This window comes from Ooceraea biroi, chromosome 4, assembly GCF_003672135.1.
Source record: "Ooceraea biroi isolate clonal line C1 chromosome 4, Obir_v5.4, whole genome shotgun sequence".
Taxonomy (NCBI): domain Eukaryota; kingdom Metazoa; phylum Arthropoda; class Insecta; order Hymenoptera; family Formicidae; genus Ooceraea; species Ooceraea biroi.
In genome coordinates, this window is record NC_039509.1 from 8,852,480 (window position 1) to 8,876,379 (window position 23,900).

A 23,900-nucleotide genomic window follows, 5' to 3' on the forward strand; every position below is an offset into this window, starting at 1 on the left:
GCGTCACGATGTCCCCGAGCCAGCCGGCCTCCTCCTCCACCGTGCCCTCGGCCTCTCCGGCCACGTGGACGCGAGCAGGGCGGCGACCAGTCTGTCGCCAGACAGCCCTTGAGCGCCCATCTCCGCGGTCGGGTCCGCCCGTCCCCCGTTGGCGGGGGCGGAGCCCGAGGGCGGAGACACCACCATAGACACGTATCTATGGTCCGACAGCGTCTCCACCCCGACAACACCCTCCACCCCGACACCCGACGCGCGAGGGCCGGAGATGCCCAGGTCAGATCGACCACGGACTCCCCCGCCCACCGCACGCAGGTGCTGTCCGAGCCCACGTTCAACAAATGCAGGCCCAGACCCGCCGCCCAGTCCGCCAGCACCGCGCCCTTCGCGTCCGGCCGCCGGAACCCCAGAGCGCGGACTTCGCATTGAAGTCCCCGGCGACCAACAACAGGCCGCGGGGTGCCGAACTATGCACCCCCCCAGCCTGTCCAGGAACCCCTCGTACTCGGCGAGACTCAGGCTCGGGGACACGTAGACCCCGACCACGGTGATGCCTCCCACTGCGCCGCCACGAACTCCCCCCGACCTCCAACACTCGGAGGGGAGGGGAGCCGCGGCGTCGCCGCGCCACGATCGCGACGAGGCCCCCCCGCCGACGGCCCAACTGGGGCTGTCCGCGGGGGGCCTGAAGGGCTCCGCCGCGATGCCCAACGCGTAACCGCGCTCCGCCAGGCTCTGGAGGAAAAGATCCTGAGCCCGGCGGGCGCGGGTAAGGTTGGCCTGGAGGACCTGGCCGCCATTACTCCACGTCCATGGCGGGCTCCTCCAGGCCCTCTCACCTCTGCCTCCGCCTTCTTCCTCCCCATCGAGCGGGTCACCCGTGGGGCTTCGGCTCCTCCTTCCGCGGAGGAGCCGCCCTCTTTTGTCCCATCGCAGGCGCCGGCTCCGGTGCCGCGCCCGCCGACGGGGCCGCCTGTCTGGGAGCCGGAGAGGCGACCCTTCGCGGGCGAGGAGCGGCCTCCGTCGGCCGCGCCCTCCCTGGGCCGCCGTCTCCGACCCCCTTTGCACCCCATTTTTCCCACCCTTGGAGGGCGGAGCACAGGCCGCGCTACCCAGCCTGTGGTCCGCCCTCCTACCGAGACCCGTGCACAGAGGGCACTTCGGGTCAGCGGCGCATCCGCGCGCCCGATGACCCGCCGCGCCACACCTGTAGCACAGGTCTCGGCGGTCCTCCCGACTGGGGCACGTCGCTTGCACGTGCCCCTTAGCCAGACACCTGTAACACATAAGTGGCCTGGGCTCCAGTACACTTACTGGTGCCCAGGCCCAGCCTACCCTGATCCTGCCCAGGTCGGCGACTTTTCCGCCGGCCTGCGCAGGAAGCCTGATCCAAGAGGTCCCCAGGCCGTCTGGGGACCTCTGGATCGGTCCTACTTCGACGTCTCGGGGGTCGCAGCCTCCGGCGGCTGCGACCGCCCGAGACACCGACTCCTCCGTGCCGCGTCGTCCAGCCGTCGGACGCGCAGCTCCGCCTTTTTGAGGGGTCGGGTGACCCTTACACCCGACCCCTCAAAGACCTTCACAAAGCGAGAGGCCAGCTCGTCCGCCTTGGTGGCGGACTCCGGCCCCGGGATCTCGTAGATGAGGGCCCCCGTCAGGGCCCTCCTCACTCGCGGCGCGGCGATCCCCAGGGCGTCGATGTCCACGCCCTTCTGCGCCTTCTCCACGGCCCCCTTGTAGTCGCCGTCGGCTGCCGTGATGACTACGGCCGCCGTCTTGGGCGACTTAGGGGGCTTCGGCCCCTTCGCGCCGGGTCGACCGCCGGGCAGGGAGGGTTTGCCCGTCGCGGGTTTGCCCCCCCCGCTGGCCCCCCTACCTGGGGCGGGTTTGCCCGGCACGGGTTTGCCCTTACCCGCGGGGGCCGGTGGCTGGGCGGTTGGCCTCGTGGCCCTCCTGCCCACCACCGTCGACCACGGCTGCTCCTTCTCGCCGACCGTAGCCTGGCCGACCGGGCCGGCCACCGCCTGCCCGGACTGCCGTTCTGCCGGAGGGGGGCTGAGGGCTGGCGGGACTCCGCCGCCCCACCACCACCTTTCTTCCTGTTTCTCTTCCTCCTCTTCTTCGCGGTGTCGACGCCCGTCTCCTCCAGTCCATCCTGCCGGGGAGGCTCCGCTCTCTCTCCCACGGTGCGCCTCACCAGGGGCGCCACCGCCTCCGCGACGATCCTTGAGACCATGGTCCCCATGGAGGCCATGATTCTGGCCTCCATGGCGACCAGGGGGTCCTCCCTTTCGGCGGGAGGATCTCCCCCCTTCTGCGGGGTGGTCTCGGTCCGGAGTCCTGCCTTTGACGTCGCCGGGCTCCTCGGCGGAGTCTCCAGCCTCCGCCCCCTGACGCGCAGGACGGGGGAGTCAGCCACCCGCTGGCTCTCCCCCCCGTCCCCCGCGGTCGCCCGTCCCATGAGGGAGATGGTGTCCCTCAGTTCGCGCACCTGCGATTTGAGGGACTCCACCTCCCCCCTCAGGGCGGCGTTCTCCGTGCTGAGAGAAGGGGCTCCGGCGCCCCTCCTCTCAGCAGTGACGGTGAGCGCCGCCCTGATGCCCGCCGCGGCCTCCTTCAGGGCCCTGACGTAGGGGCCCTGAAGGTGGCCCGAGTTCTTCGCGACCTTCACGACGGTTTCGAGGTGCTCCATCACCCGAGCGGTGATGTCGGGTGACGGGCACTCCCGAAAACGCTCCACCTGGACTTCCCAGGATTCGCGCTCCCTCTTGTCGGCTGGCGAGGGAATGGAGGCGAGGACTTCCTTCTCCCGCTCCCACTCCCTCGACAGCCGCTCCTCCTCCCTGGCGGCGCGCTTGGCCTCCGCCAGGCCGACGTACTCCCCGGTGGTAGGGGGCCTCCCGCGCTTGCGCTTCCTCCCCGTCTCGCTCGCCGACGCGTCGGTGTCGACGTCCCCCGGAAGGGACGCCACGTCGCACGTGGTGGAGGCAGCCGAGTCCCGGGAACTGTCCCGGCTCACCCGACTGGCCCGACTGCCCGATCGCGCGCTCGATCCACCCCTCCTCGCCGTTTGGCGGGTCCGCGGCCGTCGCGTGCCCCCGCGGCTGCCGTCGGCCGCGGAGGAGGAGGCGACCGCCGGGTCCAAGATGGCCCTCAGCGAAACCCCCTCCTCCACGTCCGACACCAGCACCACCTCCCGAGGCGACTCCCACGCCTCCTCGTCCACGCCCTCCGGCGCCTCCGCGCCCGTCTTCCCCCCCGATTTCCCCAAAGAAAATGCGTTATCCATATTGCAGTACTAAATTCTTCGGGTTCGGCCATCATGGCGTCCCCACCGCAGTGGGGAACCTTCCCCCGGTAAATTTTCCCTAATGAAGTGTGGGACAGCCGAGAGGCGGTTTTCGGGTGGCCAACCCTAGTCCCACCGAAAGCCGAAAGAGGGTGGGGTTACCGGTGAAGCCGGCCCCCGACACAAAATTTTGGGGCTTTACGTCCGGCGACGCCGCGCAGGCCCCGATCCGAACGGGGTCCTACACGGCCCCGGCCCGGACGGCTCCAGTGCACTCACCACCGCCTGACAGCCACGCGGTTACGGGGAGACACTGGCCGAGTGCTCCCCCGCTCCCCCGCCCGGCACCGACGCTTCAACCCCCGCATTGGCTCCGATCCTCCGCCCGCCGCCGACGGCGCCCCACCACAGGGCGCCCCCGCCGGGCCGATCGCCAGGGGCAAGCCCCCGGCGGTCGAACCAGCGGGCTCCCACGTTCCGCATTCGCCCCGCGACGTCGGGCGCACTGCCCGACGCCCCGGGGAAAAGAGGCCTGGTACCTGGCCGGCAACGAGCGGCACGGTCGGGGGGCCTACTACTCCCCCCTTGGCTAGTCTGCGGGGAATATCCACAGCGGGCCGACCGGGGCCCATTCATTCATACACTCATACCGTGACTCGGGTGCCCCCGGGAACGTCAATTCCCGTACCTGCTACACCGTAGCAGGCCCCTGAGGGGAACCTAACCTTTTTTTTTTTTTTTTTTTTTTTTTTTCGGAGGGGAAACCCGTCATGGGCCCCCTCGCGCCCCTTGGGCGGAGCGCGAGGGGAGTGTGAGACTCGTACTCACTAAAACCACCTCCAGTTGCCATCCCTGGTGTTTGTTATGGGCAAGCCCGGAACCGCGTACGGATTCTTCGGGCTTCCCCCACCAAGTATACGGTCTCACGCGCTGCGGCAACGCGTGCCCGCAAATGCGGGCCCGTCCCACCCCATGGAGCGTGGCAACCCACCGCTCCACAGGGACCCCCCATCATAGAGGGGGGGTTTATGTAGGGCGAGGGCTGTCCATCCCAAAACAGCTCTCGCCCTCCCATCCCACCCGTCCACCGTAGGGGACGCGACGTCCAAGGACGTCGTGTCGAGAGTGGCCCGGGCAAATACCCCGCCGACCAACTCCCCGGGCGCCTGGCCGATGGCCAGGCTCCCAGCCCCCACCGTGGACCCGCCGCGCACACGACATTGCCGGATGCAATGCCGTGTCGTATCGGGCGAGTGAACGCAGGCCCGGGCAGATGCCCCGCCGGCCCGGCGTGGGGACGGCCTGTGTACCACACACAGACCTACCCCCCAGAGCACTTCGATAAAGGTGCTCTGTCACCCGCCCGATACCCCCGTCCCCCAAAAAGACGCCGACACAGCTTAAGGCTGTGCCGGCCCCGCCTCCTAACCCGGGAGGGGGCCACTTGTACGCGTGGCCCCGTCCCCCTCCTCCAGGCTTGCCGCCTCGTTCCTCTTAGAGGGGGGGGGGGGTTACACCTGACCCCCCGGCGAGGTCAGCTGGGCGGCCGTCGCCGCCGCCGGCTGCCGACGTCCCTCGCCCCCCTTCCGCCCGCCGCGGGGCAGGATCGGCCGCCTGCCGCGTCCTTTCCGCTTCCTCCTTCCGCGAGATGACTTCCTCGCAGAAGGAGGAGAAAGCCTTCCAGGACCTCTCGCTCCCAACGATCTCGCGTACGATCGCCGGGAGGGAGAGATCCCCGCCGATCTCATTGACCAGGACACGGCGCCTCTCCGCCCACGCCGGGCACTCCTCCAGCGTGTGCTGCGCCGTGTCCTGGTCCGCGCCGCAGTGGTGGCAGCGTGGTCCGCGCTCGCGCCCTATACGGCTCAGGTACTCCCCGAAGCACCCATGTCCGGAGAGCACCTGAGCCATGCGGAACGTCACTCCGCCCCGATCCCTGTCCAGCCACTCAGCCAGGCAGGGATGGACGGCCTCGGCAACCCGCCGACCCGACCGGATTGTCGGGTCGGACAATTGGCGCTGCCATGCGAGCAGCGCCTGTTGCCTCGCCTGTCGTCCAAGGACCTCTTTGGCCCTGGCCGTTAAACGGGCACCCCTTTCCCGCGCCTGCCGCACCCGCTCGTACGCGTCCGCGTACACGGGCGCCAGCAGGGCGATTGGGGGGGTGCCGGCCAGGACCGTCGCCGCCCTATGGGAGACGGTCCGGTACGTGCGGGCGACACGGGCGGCCACCCTTCTCTCGAAGTGCCGGACGGCCGGTTCCGCCCGGCTGGTGACCGCCAATCGTCCGCCCACACCGGTGCCCCGTACAGGGCCACCGACCGGATCGCTCCCGCGTATAGGCGGCGAGCCTTCTCGTTCGGGCCCCCCAGGTTGGGCATCAGGCGGCTGGTTGCCGCCGCTAACCGCTCCAACCGGGGGGCCAACCCACGAAGTGGTCCTCGAACGACCAGCGGCCGTCCAGTGTGAGGCCCAAGTACTTAATACTGGGCCCCACCGGGACAGGGACGTTCCCCACCATGATCTGGGCTGGAGGCGGTGCACCGCGGAGGCCGTCGTGGAAGAAGACGGCCTCCGACTTGTGCGGCGAGACCTCCAGACCCAGGGCGCGTATGGCGCGAACCACGCATGCCACCGCCCAGTTGGCCATCCGTATCGCTTCCCCCCATCCAGGGGCCCCGGCCACCACCAGTGTGTCGTCCGCGTAGCACACTAGGTGGCAGTCCGGGGGCAAGGCAGCCCGCAGTACCTTGTCGAACGCGAGGTTCCACAACAACGGGCCCAGCACGGACCCCTGCGAACCCCGCGTGTCAACAGCCTTCCGCGTGTTTCACCGTTCCGGCCGGTGTACTCCATTCTTCTGTCCCGGAAGTAGTCCAGGACGGTGTCCACCAGATAGGCAGGGAGGCGATGATGGCGCATCGCCTCCACCACGGCGTTCCAAGGGAGGGAGTTGAAAGCATTGCGTATGTCAATGCTCACAGCGACTGCAACTCCCTCCCCAGCCGCGGTTACGGCCTCCGTGAGGGACCTGACGCGCTTGATCGCGTCCACGGTCGAACGGCCCTCACGGAAGCCGTACTGTCCGTCACTAAGTCCCGGACCATTCCGGGACAGATGCCGGACGATGCGGGAAGCCACCACTCGCTCAAACATTTTTCCCGCCTCGTCCAGCAGACACACCGGCCGGTACGCGGAAGGCTCGTCCGCGGGCTTGCCTTTCCCCTTAGGAATGAGGGCCAATTTGGCCCTCTTCCAAGATGGGGGGAACCTACCCTTCCTGAGGCAGCTGTTGAACAGCTGCCTCATGTGCGGGGACAGGACCTCGCGGGCCTGGACCCAAGCCTTGCCGGGAATACCATCGGGGCCCGGGGCCTTGTTGCCCCTTAGCCCCTTCTGGCACCCGGCCATCTCCTCCGGAGTAACCTCCGGGACCTCGTTAGCCTCGTGCTCGCGAGGCCGGTCCTCGGTGAGGGGGGGAACGCCCTCTCCCGCTGGGAAGAGGGCGTCGATAATAGCCTCCCTCACCTGCGGAGGTAGGGACTCCGTGATCGGGGGCGCCCAAGGGCGGAGCTTGCCCATAACAAGCTTGTAGGGGCGCCCCCACGGGTCCCTGTTTATACTCCGGAGGAGATCGTCCCAGGCCCCGTCCTTGGCCCGGCTGATCGCTTGCCCAAGGGAGCACCTCGCCGTACGGTACTCCCCATAGGCATTGTCGATCCTCGCGGCAATCCCTGACCGCGGGCGCGCAAAAAGCGCCTCCTGGCGCGGACGGAGGAGCGCCGAAGTTCGGCAATCTCCCCCGACCACCAGTATGCGGCCCGCCGGCCTGGGGGCCTCCCGGCTCGGGGCATCGACGCGTCGCACGCGTCCGTGACTATGCCCCGAAGCCAGGAGGCCTCCTCCTCCACGTCTTCGGCCGGACTTCTGTCCGGCCATGTCGCCGCGAGGAGACTAGCGATCAGCGTGTCCCCGCACATTTCCTTAATCTTCCATCGCCGTGGTCGGCCGCCTCCGACCGGGCGGCGAGGGGGTGGGTTCGTCCCTGGGGGCGGAGCCAGGGCCATGGAGATGTAGACGTGGTCCGACAATGTCTCCAGGCCCGACTCCACCCTCCACCCCGACACTCTGCGTGCAGCAGCAGGGTTGGCCAGAGTCAAGTCAACAATTGACTCCCCCTGCCACCGCACGCAGGTGCTCTCCGAGCCTGTGTTCAGGACGCACAGGCCCAGAGTCGCCGCCCAATCGACGAGGGCCTCGCCCCTGGCGTCCGACCGCGGGGAACCCCAGACGCAAGACTTCGCGTTGAAGTCCCCCGCGATCAGGACTGGGCGGGGGAGAAGGCGCGTACTCACGCATTCCCCCACCCGATCCAGGTATTCCTCGAATTCGGCGAGGCCCATTGCCGGAGACGCGTAGCAGCCGACCACGGCGACGTCTCCCCACGCGACCGCCACGAACCCCCCCCCGGACTCAATCAGAGTCATAGGGGGGGAGCCCGCGGCGGGGCACCATGTGATCGCGACGGAGCCACGCCCGTCGGCGGCCCAGTGTGGGTGGTCGACGGGCACGCGATATGGCTCCGCCGCGATCCCCAACCCGAAACCACGCTCCGCCAGGCTGTGGACGTACAGGTCTTGGGCCCGGCGGGCGTGGTTTAGGTTGGTCTGGAGGAGGTGTAGGGCCATTACTGATCGGCCATTACAACCTCCTCCAGGTCAGCCTTCTCGGTAGGGGGGGCGGCGTTGTCCGCCCCGGTTTCAACTCCCTCGGTGGGGGGAGGGGGCGAACCCTCCTCCCCCGTTTCGCCGGTCGTGGGCGTTGCTGCCGGGAGGGCCAAACCCCCGGCAGTCCCCTTCGCTCCTCCTCCCGCCCCGGGGTCTGCTCGGGGTCGTTTGGGGGGGCGCTGCTCCATTGGAGTTTCCTCCGTCGCAACGCCCCGCTCCTCCACCTGTCTCGAGGGGGGTCCGGGCCGCGGGGCGGGCGTAACGGGGGCATTAGATGTCCCCGACCCCTCCGCCGCTGCCCTTCTTCCCTTCTTTTTGCGCCCGCTGTTATTGCGGGCGCAAACCGGACCCCCCAGGCGATGCCCCGCAGGCTTGCCCAGGTCCGCACAGAGCGGGCAGTGTGGGGCCTCGGCGGGGCAGTCCCTGGCGCGGTGACCAGTGCCGCCGCAACGGTAGCACCGATCACCGCGATTCTCCTGGTTGGGGCAGCGCTGCTGTACGTGCCCCACCTCCAGGCATTTATAGCACTGGAGGGGGCGTGGCTCCAGCAGCACCACCCCCACTCTCGTCCAGCCAATCTGGATCCGGGCCTGCTTCGCGACCTTAAGGGCCGCAACGGCGGGGCACCGGACCCAGATTCGGCCCAGGCCATCCGGGGCCTCCTTGATGGGGCCCGTCTCCACCGAAGTGGGACTGCAGCCCCCCGCAGTGGCGATGGCCGCCGCCACTTCGTTGGCCGAGATGGAGTCCTCCAGACCCCGGACCATCATCTCGGCCTTCTTGGTGGGGCGGACCACCGACCACTGCCCATCCGTGAGGACCCCCCGGATGCCCTCCGCCAGCTTGTCGGCCTTGGCGTGGGCATCCGGTCCGGGAACCTCGAGTATGCGGGCCCCGGTTAGGGCCCGCTTTACTCGAACATGAGGGATCCCGAGGTCCTCCAGCCTGATGGCCGCCTTGAAGGCGGCCATCGCTGCCGCATATCCCTCCTCCGGGCCATTCAAGGTGATGGCCGCGGAGGCGGGCGGCTTGCGCACCCGGGGTTTCTTGGGGGGAGGAGGTGGGGCCTTAGCTCCTCCTCCCTTCCCCTTCGATTGCTGGGGCGTCCCTCCTCGTGTCGTCGTAGGCGGGGGCGGTGCCGAAGGACGGGCTGCCTTCTTAGCGGCCCGCGCCTCCTTGCGCCCCACCACCCGCGCCCAGACCTCGCCCTGTGCGGTCGAGGGGGGCGGAGGCGGCAGTGGGCGCGCCTTCTGTTGGGACGGTGGGGGTTCAGGTCGGGGCGCAGGCTGGGCGGGGGTTACCTCCCGCCCGTCCAAGCCCCTCCCCTTTTCTCTCCCCCCTGGCCCTTTCTTGACCGCCCCCGTTTTTTTATTAGGGGGGGCGGGCCTCCCGGAAGCCGAACTGTCTCTCCTCCTCACCCGGAGCACCCCCGGGCAGGTGCCGGACGAGACGGCCCGCTATCACCCGCTCGAACAGCTTGCCGATCTCGTCCAGCAAGCATATCGGCCGGAACTTGCGCACCGCCACCGCGTCCCCTCCGCCGCCTTTCGGGATGAGGACCAACTTCGCCCTCTTCCAAGCCGCGGGGAAGCGTCCCTCCGCCAGGCACCGCTCGAAGAGCGCCCTCACTCGCGGGGCCAGGACCTCCATCGCGAGGGCCCAGACCCGGCTGGGAATCCCGTCCGGCCCCGGGGCCCGTTGGCCCCGCAGCCGGCGCAGGATCCCCGCCCACTCCTCCGGACCGATCCCCGGTATCTCCTGGGGCCGCTCGGAGGTCATCCACTCCGGGAGTCCCGGGCACCCGCCTCCCGCCGGGAAGAGGGTGTCCAGGACCCCGCGCAGCTCCAGGGGATCCATCTCCTCCGTCCCTGGGGGCGTCCATTGCCGCAACTTGCCCATCACGAGCCGGTACGGACGCCCCCAGGGATCGCCCTCCACGGACCGGAGGAGCTCCTCCCAGGCCCTCGCCTTGGCGTCCCTGATCGCCGCCCTCAAGGAGCTCCGTCTCTCCTGGAGCTCCCCGTAGCGCGCGTCCACCTCCGCCGCCGTCCCCCGGCGACGGGCGCGGGAGAAGCGGCGCCAGGCGCGCCCCGATGCGCGCCGCAGCTCCGCCAATCCCGCGCTCCACCAGTAGGTGGGCCGTCGCCGAGGCCGGCCAGCCCGGGGCATCGCAAAGTCGCACGCCTGCGTCACGATGTCCCCGAGCCAGCCGGCCTCCTCCTCCACCGTGCCCTCCGGCCTCTCCGGCCACGTGGACGCGAGCAGGGCGGCGACCAGTCTGTCGCCAGACAGCCCCTTGAGCGCCCATCTCCGCGGTCGGGGTCCGCCCGTCCCCCGTTGGCGGGGGGCGGAGCCCGAGGGCGGAGACACCACCATAGACACGTATCTATGGTCTGACAGCGTCTCCACCCCCGACAACACCCTCCACCCCGACACCCGACGCGCGAGGGCCGGGAATGCCCAGGTCAGATCGACCACGGACTCCCCCGCCCACCGCACGCAGGTGCTGTCCGAGCCCACGTTCAACAGCTGCAGGCCCAGACCCGCCGCCCAGTCCGCCAGCACCGCGCCCTTCGCGTCCGGCCGCCGGGAACCCCAGAGCGCGGACTTCGCATTGAAGTCCCCGGCGACCAACAGCAGGCCGCGGGGGTGCCGAACTATGCACCCCCCCAGCCTGTCCAGGAACCCCTCGTACTCGGCGAGACTCAGGCTCGGGGACACGTAGACTCCGACCACGGTGATGCCTCCCCACTGCGCCGCCACGAACTCCCCCCCGACCTCCAACACTCGGAGGGGAGGGGAGCCCGCGGCGTCGCCGCGCACGATCGCGACGAGGCCCCCCCCCGCCGACGGCCCAACTGGGGCTGTCCGCGGGGGGCCTGAAGGGCTCCGCCGCGATGCCCAACGCGTAACCGCGCTCCGCCAGGCTCTGGAGGAAAAGATCCTGAGCCCGGCGGGCGCGGTTGAGGTTGGCCTGGAGGACCTGGCCCGCCATTACTCCACGTCCATGGCGGGCCCCTCCAGGCCCTTCTCTCCCTCTGCCTCCGCCATCCTCCTCCCCATTGAACGGGTCACCCGTTGGGGCTTCGCCTCCTCCATCCGTGGAGTAGCCGGCCCTCCTTTGTCCCCATCGGCAGGCGTCGGCTCCGGCGCCGCGCCCGCCGACGGGGCCGCTTGTCTGGGAGCCGGAGAGGCGACCCTTTGCGGCGGGGAGCGGCCTCCGTCGGCCGCGCACCTCCCTGGGCCGCCGTCACCGACCCCCTTTGCGCCCCATTTTTCCCACCCTTGGAGGGCGGAGCACAGGCCGCGCTACCCAGCCTGTGGTCCGCCCTCCTGCCGAGACCCATGCACAGGGGGCACTTCGGGTCAGCGGCGCATCCGCGCGCCCGATGACCCGCCGCGCCACACCTGTAGCACAGGTCTCGGCGGTCCTCGCGACTGGGGCACGTCGCTTGCACGTGCCCCTTCGCCAGGCACCTATAACAGATAAGCGGCCTGGGCTCCAGTACGCTTACTGGTGCCCAGGCCTAGCCTACCCTGATCCTGCCCAGGTCGGCGACCTTTCCGCCGGCCTGTGCAGGAAGCCTGATTCAAGAGGTCCCCAGGCCGTCTGGGGACCTCTGGATCGGCCCTACTTCGACGTCTCGGGGGTCGCAGCCTCCCGTGGCTGCGACCGCCCGAGACACCGACTCCTCCGTAGCCGCGTCGTCCAGCCGTCGGACGCGCAGCTCCGCCTTCTTGAGGGGTCGGGTGACCCTTACACCCGACCCCTCAAAAACCTTCTCCAAACGGGAGGCCAGCTCGTCCGCCTTGGTGGCGGACTCCGGCCCCGGGATCTCGTAAATGAGGGCCCCCGTCAGGGCCCTCCTCACTCGCGGCGCGGCGATCCCCAGGGCGTCGATGTCCACGCCCTTCTGCTCCTTCTCCACGGCCCCCTTGTAGTCGCCGTCGGCGGCCGTGATAACGACGGCCGCCGTCTTGGGCGCCTTAGGGGGCTTCGGCCCCTTCGCGCCGGGTCGACCGCCGGGCGGGGAGGGTTTGCCCGTCGCGGGTTTGCCCCCCCCGCTGGCCCCCCTACCAGGGGCGGGTTTGCCCGGCACGGGTTTGCCCTTACCCGCGGGGGCCGGTGGCTGGGCGGTTGGCCTCGCGGCCCTCCTGCCCACCACCGTCGACCACGGCTGCTCCTTCTCGCCGACCGTAGCCTGGCCGACCGGGCCGGCCACCGCCTGCTCGGACTGCCGTTCTGCCCGAGGGGGGCTGAGGGCTGGCGGGACTCCACCCGCCCCACCACCCCCCTTCTTCCTGTTCCTCTTCCTCCTCTTCTTCGCGGTGTCGACGCTCGTCTCCTCCGGTCCATCCTGCCGGGGAGGCTCCGCTCTCTCTCCCACGGTGCGCCTCACCAAGGGTGCCACCGCCTCCGCGACGATCCTTGAGACCATGGTCCCCATGGAGGCCATAATTCTGGCCTCCATGGCGACCAGGGGGTCCTCCCTTTCGGCGGGAGGACCTCCCCCCTTCTGCGGGGTGGTCTCGGTTCGGAGTCCTGCCTCCGACGTCGCCGGGCTCCTCGGCGGAGTCTCCAGCCTCCGCCCCCTGACGCGCAGGACGGGGGAGTCAGCCACCCGCTGGCTCTCCCCCCCGTCCCCCGCGGTCGCCCGTCCCATGAGGGAGATGGTGTCCCTCAGTTCGCGCACCTGCGACTTGAGGGACTCCACCTCGCCCCTCAGGGCGGCGTTCTCCGTGCTGAGAGAAGGGGCTCCGGCGCCCCTCCTCTCAGCAGTGACGGTGAGCGCCGCCCTGATGCTCGCCGCGGCCTCCTTCAGGGCCCTGATATAGGGGCCCTGAAGGTGGCCCGAGTTCTTCGCGACCTTCACCACGGTTTCGAGGTGCTCCATCACCCGAGCGGTGATGTCGGGTGACGGGCACTCCCGAAAGCGCTCCACCTGGACTTCCCAGGATTCGCGCTCCCTCTTGTCGGCTGGCGAGGGAATGGAGGCGAGGACTTCCTTCTCCCGCTCCCACTCCCTCGACAGCCGCTCCTCCTCCCTGGCGGCGCGCTTGGCCTCCGCCAGGCCGACGTACTCCCCGGTGGTAGGGGGCCTCCCGCGCTTGCGCTTCCTTCCCGTCTCGCTCGCCGACGCGTCGGTGTCGACGTCCCCCGGAAGGGACGCCACGTCGCACGTCGTCGAGGCAGCCGATTCCCGGGAACTGTCCCGGCTGGCCCGACCGGCCCGATTGCCGGATCGCGCGCTCGACCCTCCCCTCCTCGCCGTTTGACGGGTCCGCGGCCGTCGCGTGCCCCCGCGGCTGCCGTCGGCCGCGGAGGAGGAGGCCGCCGGATCCAAAATGGCCCTCAGCGAGACCCCCTCCTCAACGTCCGACACCACCACCACCTCTCGAGGCGACTCCCACGCCTCCTCGTCCACGCCCTCCGGCGCCTCCGCGCCCATCTTCCCCCCCGTTTTCCCCAGAGAAAAGGCATTATCCATATTGCATTGTTAAATTCCTCGGGTTCGGCCATCATGGCGTCCCCACCGCAGTGGGGAACCTTCCCCCGGTAAATTTTCCCTAATGAAGTGTGGGACAGCCGAGAGGCGGTTTTCGGGTGGCCAACCCTAGTCCCACCGAGAGCCGAAAGAGGGTGGTGTTACCGGTGAAGCCGGCCCCCGATACAAAATTTTGGGGCTTTACATCCGGCGACGCCGTGCAGGCCCCGATCCGAACGGGGTCCTACCCGGCCCCGACCCGGACGGCTCCAGTGCACTCACCACCGCGTGACAGCCACGCGGTTATGGGGAGACACTGGCCGAGTGCTCCCCGCTCCCCCGCCCGGCACCGACGCTTCAACCCCCGCATTGGCTCCGAACCTCCGCCCGCCGCCGACGGTGCCTTACCACAGGGCGCCCCCGCCGGCCCGATCGCCAGGGGCAAGCCCCCAGCGGTCGAACCAACGGGCTCCCACGTTCCGCATTCGCCCCGCGACGCCGGGCGCACTGCCCGACCTCCCGGGGAGATGAGGCCTGGTACCTGGCCGGCAACGAGCGGCACGGTCGGGGGGCTTACTACTCCCCCCTTGGCTAGTCTACGGGGAATATCCACAGCGGGCCGACCGGGGCCCAATCATTCATACACTCATACCGTGACTCGGGTGCCCCCGGAAACGTCAATTCTCGTATCTGCTACACCATAGCATGCCCCTGAGGGGGGAACCTTTTTTTTGTTAAGGCGGGGGAAGCATCATGTCATCCCAACCCCCTGGGAGGGGGCCGGGGGTGTGTGGGACTCTAACCCAACTAAACCTGAACCGCCATTTGCCAGCCCGGGCAACACGGGGAAGGCCGCGAGATGCCTGCAAGCACTCTTACACGGCCCCCCTTAGTGTTCGACGGTATACCCTGCCGCTCGTACAGAGTCCATCCCTACGATGAAGCGTGATCAACCACCACTTCACCGTAACCTCCCATTGTGGAGGATTTTGCAACTGGTAGGGGGAATCCCAGCCCCGTACCAGTGCTTCCCCTTCGCGGCCCCTCCAAAGCCCCAATCCCTCGTGGGCGGTGCCTTTCAGCTTCGCATTCTATCCCTCGCGCTGACTCCCCCGGGATGCACCCCACCTCAGTTGGTGTCCATCGCGGAGGTATCATCCTCGGTCCGCGTGGACTCCTTTGTCCACGGGACATCCCCCCATGACGGACTGGGAATCGGCTCGATCACGGTGGGCTTCCTTGTCCCTCGCTGTGGTTGCGGGCGTTCCCCCGACCATGCTGATTGCTGCACCGATGATTGAGCGGACACCGTCGCTTTAGGGGCAATCGGGTCCGTCTCGCTCCGCCCCGCTGATGAATTTAAAGCTGCCGGGGGGAGAAGAACTGCTGAGGGGAAGGGATTGCCCCTTCCCCTTGCTCTGGGGTGTGAGTTTCCCCACCCCTTTCTTGCCTTCCTTCTTCTTCTCCTTCGGCGGGACACTCTTCGCCGACTCCTTCTCTCTCCTGTCTTTTGTCAGCCACCGTTGGGGCCCTCTGGCTCCTGACCTTAACGGCTCCACAGGCCGGACCACTCATACGGTGGTCCGCCTTAAGCCCAAGCGCGCTACATGCGGGGCAGTTTGGGGCCGCCGTGCAGTCCCTCGCGTTGTGGCTCGTACCACCATATCTATAGCACAGACCGCGTCTGTCCACTTCTCCTTTACATGCCGTTTGGACGTGGCCAAATCCTAGGCAACGGTAACATTGCAGGGGACGATGCTCCAGCAATGTTACCCTTGCCCACGTCCATCCCACCTGGATGTCCCCAAGTTTCACCAATTTTTGGGCAATCTCCACCGGTGCACGGCACCACATTGCCCCCAGGCCATCCGGAGCCCTCTTGACCGGGCCACTCTCAAGCGCTCCCTCGCTGCACTCCATCATCACCGCAAGAGCCCCCGAGACATCTGCCTGAGTAAGGGAGATGTCCAGACGACTGATGCGGAGCTCCACTTTTTTGGTTGGAAGACTAATTTCCATGCCATCCATTTTCATGAAGATTGGGTCGAGTTTCCTGGCCAGATCCCGCGCCTTCTTCGCCGCTCCTTCCCCAGGTATTTCGAGGAGCATATCCCCGGTCAACGCCCTTTTCATTCGCAATTTTTCAATCTCCAACTTCTTGAGGTCCTCCGAAGAGACAGCCTCGCGAGCCTTTGTCATCGCTTTTATCAGCGTGGCCTGCTTATCGCCTTTCCCGACGTAGTGGACCCCCACCACGGCCGAGGTTGGGATCCTTAGTTGGCCCGGCAACCCGGATCTCTTCTTCTTCTTCTTGGGGACCTGTCTCTCCTGTGGTGCCTTCAACGGCCCCACAGGGGGAACAGGTCCCTTCTCCGTATGAGGCGGTCTCCCGGAGGTTTCCTCCTTCCTCTCCGAGGATGTAGCAGCCGCCTTTGCAGCTCGCGACATCCTCCGACTCAACACCTTCTTCCACTCCTCCTGCGGAGGGGCAGAAGGTGGGCCTACCGCCAAGTCCTTCACAAACCGGGAGGGTCGGGCCCCCGGCCGGGCTGGGGGAAGAGGAGGAGGAGGTCGGGCCGGGCTTGGGCCTAGCCTCCAACAAATCCCCCACCCGGCGAAGGATCCGGTCCTCCAGACGGCCAAATTTCTGCTCCCAAGAGGGAGAGGGCCTTGCAACCGTCCTATCCGTAAAAGGACCGAAGTCCTTTGAACGATCGAGTTCCTGCTCCCCTGGGGGGGAGGGACTCATCGTTCTCTTACCTTGGGGGGAAAGAGGTTCCCCCTCATCGTCCGATGACTCCGCTAGGCGTCCTCCTGCCTGCTGCGCCGCCGTCCGCTGCTGTCTCTTTGGTGGTGATTTGGGGGGGGGGAATCCGTCGTCGCCACCGCCCCGTCCATGTCCTTCCTGCTGTCCTCCCTCTGTTGTTGTTGCTGCCGCCGCAGTTCCTCTTTCATCTTCTGAAGCTCCTTCCTCAGGTTCTCCACCTCTCGTCTGAGGATTATCGTCTCCTCCGACTCTTGCTCTGCATTCCTCTCAATGATTGCAGAGGCCGCCAACTTGATCTCAGAGGTCTCATCCCTAAGGATCTTTACATATGGTCCTTTTAGGTTCTTCGATGTTGTTGCAACCCTCTCCACGGCATCCAAGTGTTCGAAAACATTTGCCATGAGCTCAGCGAATGGTTGAGCTCTCAGTTCCGTCATTCGGGCCTTTACCTGGGCTGGTGTTAGCCTGGGACGGGTGCCCGTAGGTGCTATACGCAATAGCTCCGTGGCTTCGCGAGTTTCAAAGAGCTCTCGCTCCGCCGCAGCCAATCTGGCTTTGGCCACAGCGAGGCCCACGTATTCCCCAGTAGTTGGGGGGCGTCCTCTGCCCCTCTTCTTCACCTCTTCCCCTACATCCTCCGTAGGGGAGCGAGGCCGTTTGCTGGATCCAGCGACACTTATCGATGATATCGACTCCGCGTCGCTGTCTCCGCCAAACAACTCCTCCCCAAACAAACACTCCTCTCCAAAACTGGACCGTGATGGTGAGGTCCTCCTACTCATACCACTCATCGGTGTTGACATTTCTGACGGCGGTGCTCCATCTCCTTTCAGGGTCTCCTTCTTGAGTGAAAGAGAGATCCTTTCCACCTTCGTGATGCACGGCTTTGCTCCAAGCAACACGGCCCTCCTCGACTCCTTCGCCGATAGATACGGCGACGCCGGTGTAGACATTGATCCCTCCGGTTGAGCTGTCCGGCTTGTCTTGCTCTTCTTCGCCTCCTCCGTCTTCTCCTCCGAAGGTGTTACTCCCAGACTCACGTCTTTCCCCTGTTTCCCCCCCGTTTTCTTAAAAGAGTCCATAACTAATCCCACGAGTATGGGACGAAGTATCCGGTCGCTCCCCAGGTGACGCCCATCCTCGGGAGAAAGCTAAATACGACGAAGGTGCGCCCGTTCCTCCGAAGTTGGCCGTTCGCTACTAAACTTCCCCTTAGCCACGCATCCCATCGCCACGGACCAGAACTTAAGATTAGGGGTGACTTTTTATAGAGGTTTTCCGGAGCATCACCTGCTCCGAGAAGGAGGCGACGGCTCTCCATTTCCTCTCGCTCTCCAGCATCGCACGAACGACGCCAGAGAGCGAGAGATCTTCCCCTATGTCGCGGACGAGGACCCAGCGGAACTCACTCCACGCCGAGCAGCGCATCACTGTGTGATCCGCCGAGTCCACACGCGCGACACAATGGTGGCCCGCTCTCCTTCCCTACTCGACACAGGTACTCGCCGAAGCATCCATGCCCGGCGAGCACATGCGTCGTCCGAAAGGACAACTCGCCCCAGCCGCGGTCCACCTACTCGGACAGCCGCGGACCAAGAGCCCTGACGACCCGCCGACCCGAGGTATTCCTCGGGTCGTCAGTGAGGAGTTGGTCCTGCCAACTCACCAACACGGATCGCCGAGTCTGGCACCTCAGGGCCTCGCGCGCCCTAGCCGTGACCGCAACACCCCGTTCCCTCAGGCGCCGCAGCCGCCGGTACGACTCGGCGTATCCAGCGGCCGCCAGCGTCAGAGGGGGAATGCCGGCCAGGACCAGCGCCGCCCGGTGCGACACCGTCCGGTAGGCGCGGGCAACCCTGGCGGCCAACCTCCTCTCCGAGGCCCTGCAAATTCGCATGGCCTTCGGAGAGTTCGTGAGGTTGGCCGCCCAGATCGGCGCCCCATAAAGGGCGATCGATCTCACCGCGCCCACCAGCAGGCGCCGCACCCTTCCCGATGGGCCCCTCAGGTTGGGCAGCATCCTCGACAAAGCCATCGAGGCGCGCTCCAACCTGGGGGCCAGGTCCTCGAAGTGCCTCTCAAAGGACCACCGACCGTCCAGAGTGAGGCCCAGATATTTGAGCCTGGACCCGACCGGGACGAGATGTCCTGCTACCCGAATAGAGGATGGAGGCGGCGTCCCGCCACGGTGCAAAACATTGCCTCCGATTTGCGGGGGGCCACCTCCATCCCCATCGACCGAATTACGCGGACCAACGCTGCCACCGCTACATTCGCCGTCGCTATGGCCTCCCCCCCAGCCTACCCCCCCGACTACCAAAATAGTGTCGTCAGCGTAGCCGACGACATGGCAGTCGGGGGGAAGGGCAGCGCGCAGCACCCTGTCGTAGCCCATGTTCCAATAACAGGGTCCCACAACGGTACCCTGAGGGACCCCTCGGGACATGGGCCAGACCCGGGCGCCACCACCCCGGCCGACATACTCGACGCCCCTGTCCCGGAGATACTCCCGGGCGAGGGCCTCCAGGTACACCGGGAGGCCCAACTGCCGATGAGCCCCCCAGATAACCCTCCAGGAGAGGGAGTTGAACGCATTCGCTATATCCAGCGACACTGCGAGTACAACCCCCCCTCCCCGCAACACGGAGTCCGAGAGGGAGCGAACCCGACCGATCGCATCGATCGTCGAGCGCCCCTCCCGGAACCCATACTGCGCCTCATGGAGCCCGGGCCCATCCCCGGACAGGTGCCGAGTGAGGCGGCCCACGACTACCCTCTCGAATAGCTTGCCGACCTCACTCAGCAGGCATATCGGCCGGTAGGCCGCTGGATCTTCTGCGGCCTTGCCGCGCCCTTTTGGAATGAGGACCAAAGTGGCCCTCTTCCAGGCCGGGGGGAAGACCCCTTCCCTAAGGCAGCGAGTAAACAGGCGCCTAATGTGCGAGGACACAACGTCCAAGGCCAAGGCCAGGACTTTACCGGGGATCCCGTCGGGGCCCGGAGCCCTATTAGGCTTCATGCGCCGACGGGCCTCGGCGAGCTCATCGTCCGTCACCTCCGGGACTTCCGGTTCCAGAGGTTCCCCGCAAAGCCCCCGCTCCCCGATCCCGTCCCCGGCCCCCCCCCACCCGGAGGGAAGAGGGCGCCGAGGACATTCTCGAGAACCAGGGGTGGCATTGACTCGGTTATTGGGGGCGCCCAAGGACGAAGTTTCCCCATCACGATCTTATAAGGGCGCCCCCACGGATCCCCCTCTACCGACTCGATGAGCTCGTCCCAGGCCTTGGCCTTAGACTTCCCAATCGCGGCGCGAAGGGAGTAGAGGGCCGTCCTCCACTCCCGATACCGCTCCTCGAGTTCCGCGCGCGCGACCCCCCGGCGGCGGGCTCGCTGAAACTGTTGCCTTGCCCTGGCGGAGCAACGTCGCAACTCGGCAATCTCGTCGCTCCACCAGTAGGCCGCCCGCCGCTCAGGCCGACCCGCTCGGGGCATCGAGGCGTCGCACGCGTCCGCGAGAATGCGCCCGAGCCAGTCGGCCTCCTCGACCACCGTCCGGGGTGGTTGCTCACCCCACGTGGTTGCTCTAAGCGCCGCGATTAGTGTGTCCTCGCACAACCTCCCGAGAACCCATCGCCGCGCCGGGGCCCGCCGACCCCCGCGGCGGCAGAGGGGTGATCGACTGAGGGGTGCAAGGGAGAACCAAATGTGCCGGTGATCCGACAAGGTTTCCCCCCGCACCACCTCCCACCCCCGCACCACACGCGCTAGGGAGGGGGAAGCCCACGTGAGATCCACAATGGACTCCCCCTGCCAGCGCACACAGGTGCTCCCGGAGCCCGTGTTTAATAAACACAGGCCCAGGTCCGCCGCCCATCCCTCCACGAGGCGGCCCTTGCCGTCGGACCGCGGGGAACCCCACAGCGCGGACTTCGCGTTGAAGTCCCCCGCGATAAGGATCGGCCGGGGGGCGCACCTACGAATGCATTCCCCCAACCGATCCAACACGTCCCCGAAACGGGCCACGCTCGTTCGAGGGGGGATGTAACACCCCACCACGGCGACGGGTCCCCAAAAGGCTGCCACGAACTCCCCCCCGGACTCAAAAGGGTAGAGTGGGGGGGAGTTCCCCGCGCCTCCCCAAACTAATGCGACAGAGCCCCGCCCGTTCCCCACCCAATGGGGGTGGTCGGGTGGAACGCGGTAGGGCTCCGCCACAATGCCTAACGCGGCCCCACGCTCGACCAGGCACTGGACAAAAAGGTCCTGCGCCCGTCGAACGTGGTTTAAATTGGCCTGGAGGACACCCAGAGCCATTACGCCGCATGCATCTCGACGTCCTCCACGTCTACGACTACACTAGCTTCGGGGTTGGGGGAATCTCCTCCTCCCCCCTCCCCCGCCTTACCTATCTTGTCCCGCTCCTGCCCCCTATCACCCCCCCCCCTCGCGCGGGGTGGTCGTTGCTTCAGCGGAGGCTGGGCCCAAGATCCACTCCCCTCCGCCAACGAAGGCGGATGGGTGTTTAGGGGTTTGGGGGCAGAAGGGGACGAGGAGGGGGGACAGGGCCCGGATATGGCCCCAGCAGCGGAATCCGGGAGCGAGCTCCCCGCACCCGGCCCCGAGACCCCGGTCCTCTTCCCCCCTCTATTCTTCCCTCGCTTGGGCGGAACACAGGCCCTCCCGCCGTATCGATGATCGGCCGGAAGACCCGCGTCCGCGCAAAAGGCACACCGGGCCCTCTCCTTGCAGAGATTGGCCCGGTGCCCCATTTGGCCGCATCTATAACATGCCCCCCTCCTGTCCTCCGCACTGCCGCAAAGGGCCGCGGTATGACCCCTGCCCCAGCAGCGGAAACACTGGAGGGGGCGTGCGTCCAAGAGGAGCACCTTAGCTTTAGCCCAACCGACCGTGACTCGGCCAAGGTCAGCCAGGCGCTTACCTGCCTCTGCCGGAACCCGCAACCAGACTGCTCCCATCCCGTCGGGTCCCTGCTTCACGGGTCCCGCGTCGATGCTAGCTGCATCACACCCTCCTTCCTTCGCGACCACCTGCGCCACCACTGCTGCCGTCGCCGACGCGTCGAGTCCGGAAATCCGGAGTTCTGCCTTCTTCTGAGGGCGGGAGATACGCACGTCCTCTTCGCCCCTCAGCACGTCCCTGAATCGGCCGGCCAGGATGTCCGCCTTCCGATGTGCGTCCTCACCGGGAATCTCCAAGATATAACCTTCGGTGATGGAGCGACGCAGCCGTTGAATCTCGGCGTCATGGTCCGCCAGATCGACCTCCCGCTGGAGCCGATCCATCACCTTCCCAAGGGCGTCCTTGGGACAGGTGATGCCGATGGCCGCCGTGTTGGGTATCCGGACCCGGGGCTTCTTCGGTTGAGGGGACAATTTCTTGGCCCCCCCTTGGCCACGGGCCGCCCTTTCTTGCCCCTAGGCGGGGGGGGCAGGGCCCACCGGAACGAGCTTGACGTCGTCCGGTCTGCCCCTCCTCCCCCGGCGCCCCACCACCAGACGCCACTCCTTCGTGGAGTCCAGCGGTGTCGGAGGACGCGCCGCTCCCGAGAACCGCGTAGTGTCGTCCTTGGACTTGGCCGGGGCCTTGTCCTGGGGCTTCGCCCTTGCAGCTTCAACTCTAGGTGTGGGTGGGGGAACGGTGGTAGTCCCCGTTTCCCCTTTCGCCTTCGCCTTCCCTTTCTTTTTCCCCGTTGTCTTTACGGGGGAAGCGTTTTCCGCTTGTCCCGTCCGGTTCGGGGGCCCCGGGGTCAAAGGTCGCGCGACCGACGACCCACGGGCCTGCGGAGCCGCCAAATCACGGGGAGGACCCAAGGCTTTGATAAGGGCCTCGACTCTCCCCATTACTCGCTCCTCCATCCGGGACATCGCACCCTCCCACCCCTTTTCAGGGGCGGGAGTGGTCGACCCCCGTGGCGGAGACTGCATCCCCATCACGGACGCGGATGGCGTATCCCCTCCTACGTCGCCCGATGCAGCGTCCCGTTCTGCCTGCTCCTCCCTGCGCAGTCGCAACACTGGGGGGAGTAGGAGGGGCAGGGCCCGGTCTTGGTACCGGCATCGGGTTTGGGAAGTAAACTTCCCGCACCCGGCCCCGGCACCCCGGTTCCGTCCCCCCCTCTCTCCCCACCCCACAGGTGTTGCGACTCTGACGCGCGAGCTCGAAGTTCGCGTTTCTGCTCCCGCAGGACCTTCATGTCCACCCTCAGCTCCGCCAGCTCCTCCGTTTCCCGATGCCCCTCTCTCCGTTAAGACGGACATACCGAGGCGCACTTGCATTGCGACATCCTTGAGGGCGTTTTGGTACGTGCCCTTGAGGTTAAGGGAGGTCGTCTCTACGTCCTCCACGACCCCCATCGCGGCCACAATAGTAGCCACGATGTCGGCCGTGGGATTCGCACGCAACGTCTCCCTATACTCCTCCAGTTTCCCGCGATGTTTGCGTGGAACTGAATGGAGGATGGCTTCCGTCCTGTCGTGGAAGGCCTGCTCCCTCTTCCACTCGGCCTTCTCCTTCTCCACCGCTGTGGCCTGCTTTTTAGCCTGCGCCAGTTCAATGTACTCCCCGGTGGTAGGGGGTCGACCCCTCTTCTTTCCTTTGCTGTGCAGGGAAGCCTCGGATGTCACTGAGGCCTCTGACTCGGCGTCGCTCGTTGTCTGCCGCTCCGCCCATCGCTCGCTGCCGCTCGTAGAGGTAGCTGCTTGTTGCCCCTTATGGTGCAACTTCCCCATAGCCTTTCTGGTCCTATACCATGACGGCATGTTCTTCCGGGCCGTCTTCCGTGGCGACGCCAACTGGACACACTCCACGCGAGCGGTCCCTGATCGGCGGACACCAGACCCAGACCCGGTTCCGCTCACTCCCACGACTCGGATGTTGTGGGGTCGGGTGGAGACATCTCCGAAGGCGTCTGAAGCGCCTCCTGGAACGTCTCCTCTCTACGAGCGTCATCGTCGCTCCCCTTTCCATCGTCCCTCGATGTTTCTCGCCCTGTAAATATAAATAAATTAGAGTCTGCCATTTTCGTTTATCCCTTCCCCCGTCCGGCTCCTGTCCACCAGGGTATACCCTCACCCTCGCAAAGCGAGGGGCCCCAAGTTCCCCCGGGGAGTGGACGGATACCACGGGCCGAGGAATATATCATCTCGGCACTGGGTTCCAGCCCCCTACTCACCACAAGGGCTTTCAGGGGTCCCGGGCCTCCGACAACCCGGGCACCGGACGGGGTGGCGCCACCCCGGGGGCCCCACGGACAGTCGGGGTCACCGATGTCGCAACCCGTCGGGACTCTTTCCGCCGTGGCGAACAGCAACCGTCCAGAGACAGCAGTGCGAGCGTGGCGTTGCTTTTCCCACTGCCTCCCCACCCCCCATCCCAAACCCATAAACCCCATCCCTCCCCAGAAACCCTCCCAAACCTTAAACCACCCACCCCCCTTCCCAGTCCCGCAAACCCCGTCCCACCCCAAAAAACCCACCCATCCCTGAAGTCCCCTGCCGAGGATGAGGACGAATCTCGATCCCCTACGGAGTCCTCGTACGCCGTCCTCCGTTTTCCCACGAGGCAGATGTCCCGCCGAGCAAGGTAGAGAGGAGGGAGGACAGGGCCCGGATAAG

General features: G+C 66.9%; 3 protein-coding genes across 3 annotated transcripts; all 3 read right to left on the reverse strand.

Annotated features, from left to right (window-relative positions):
• Positions 1–6,903: 6,903 nt before the first annotated feature.
• LOC113561845 lies at positions 6,904–7,974 on the reverse strand. Its single transcript, XM_026969254.1, has one exon. The coding sequence runs from the start codon at positions 7,972–7,974 to the stop codon at positions 6,904–6,906; it is 1,071 nt and encodes a 356-aa protein (XP_026825055.1).
• LOC113561808 lies at positions 7,953–8,993 on the reverse strand. Its single transcript, XM_026969045.1, has one exon. It carries the CDS (start codon positions 8,982–8,984, stop codon positions 7,974–7,976), a length of 1,011 nt encoding a protein of 336 aa, XP_026824846.1. The 5' UTR covers positions 8,985–8,993; the 3' UTR covers positions 7,953–7,973.
• Positions 8,994–11,603: 2,610 nt separating this feature from the next.
• Positions 11,604–13,463, reverse strand: LOC113561847 (actin cytoskeleton-regulatory complex protein PAN1-like). The gene has a single exon (XM_026969255.1). It carries the CDS (start codon positions 13,461–13,463, stop codon positions 11,604–11,606), a length of 1,860 nt encoding a protein of 619 aa, XP_026825056.1.
• Between the last annotated feature and the right edge of the window lie 10,437 nt (positions 13,464–23,900).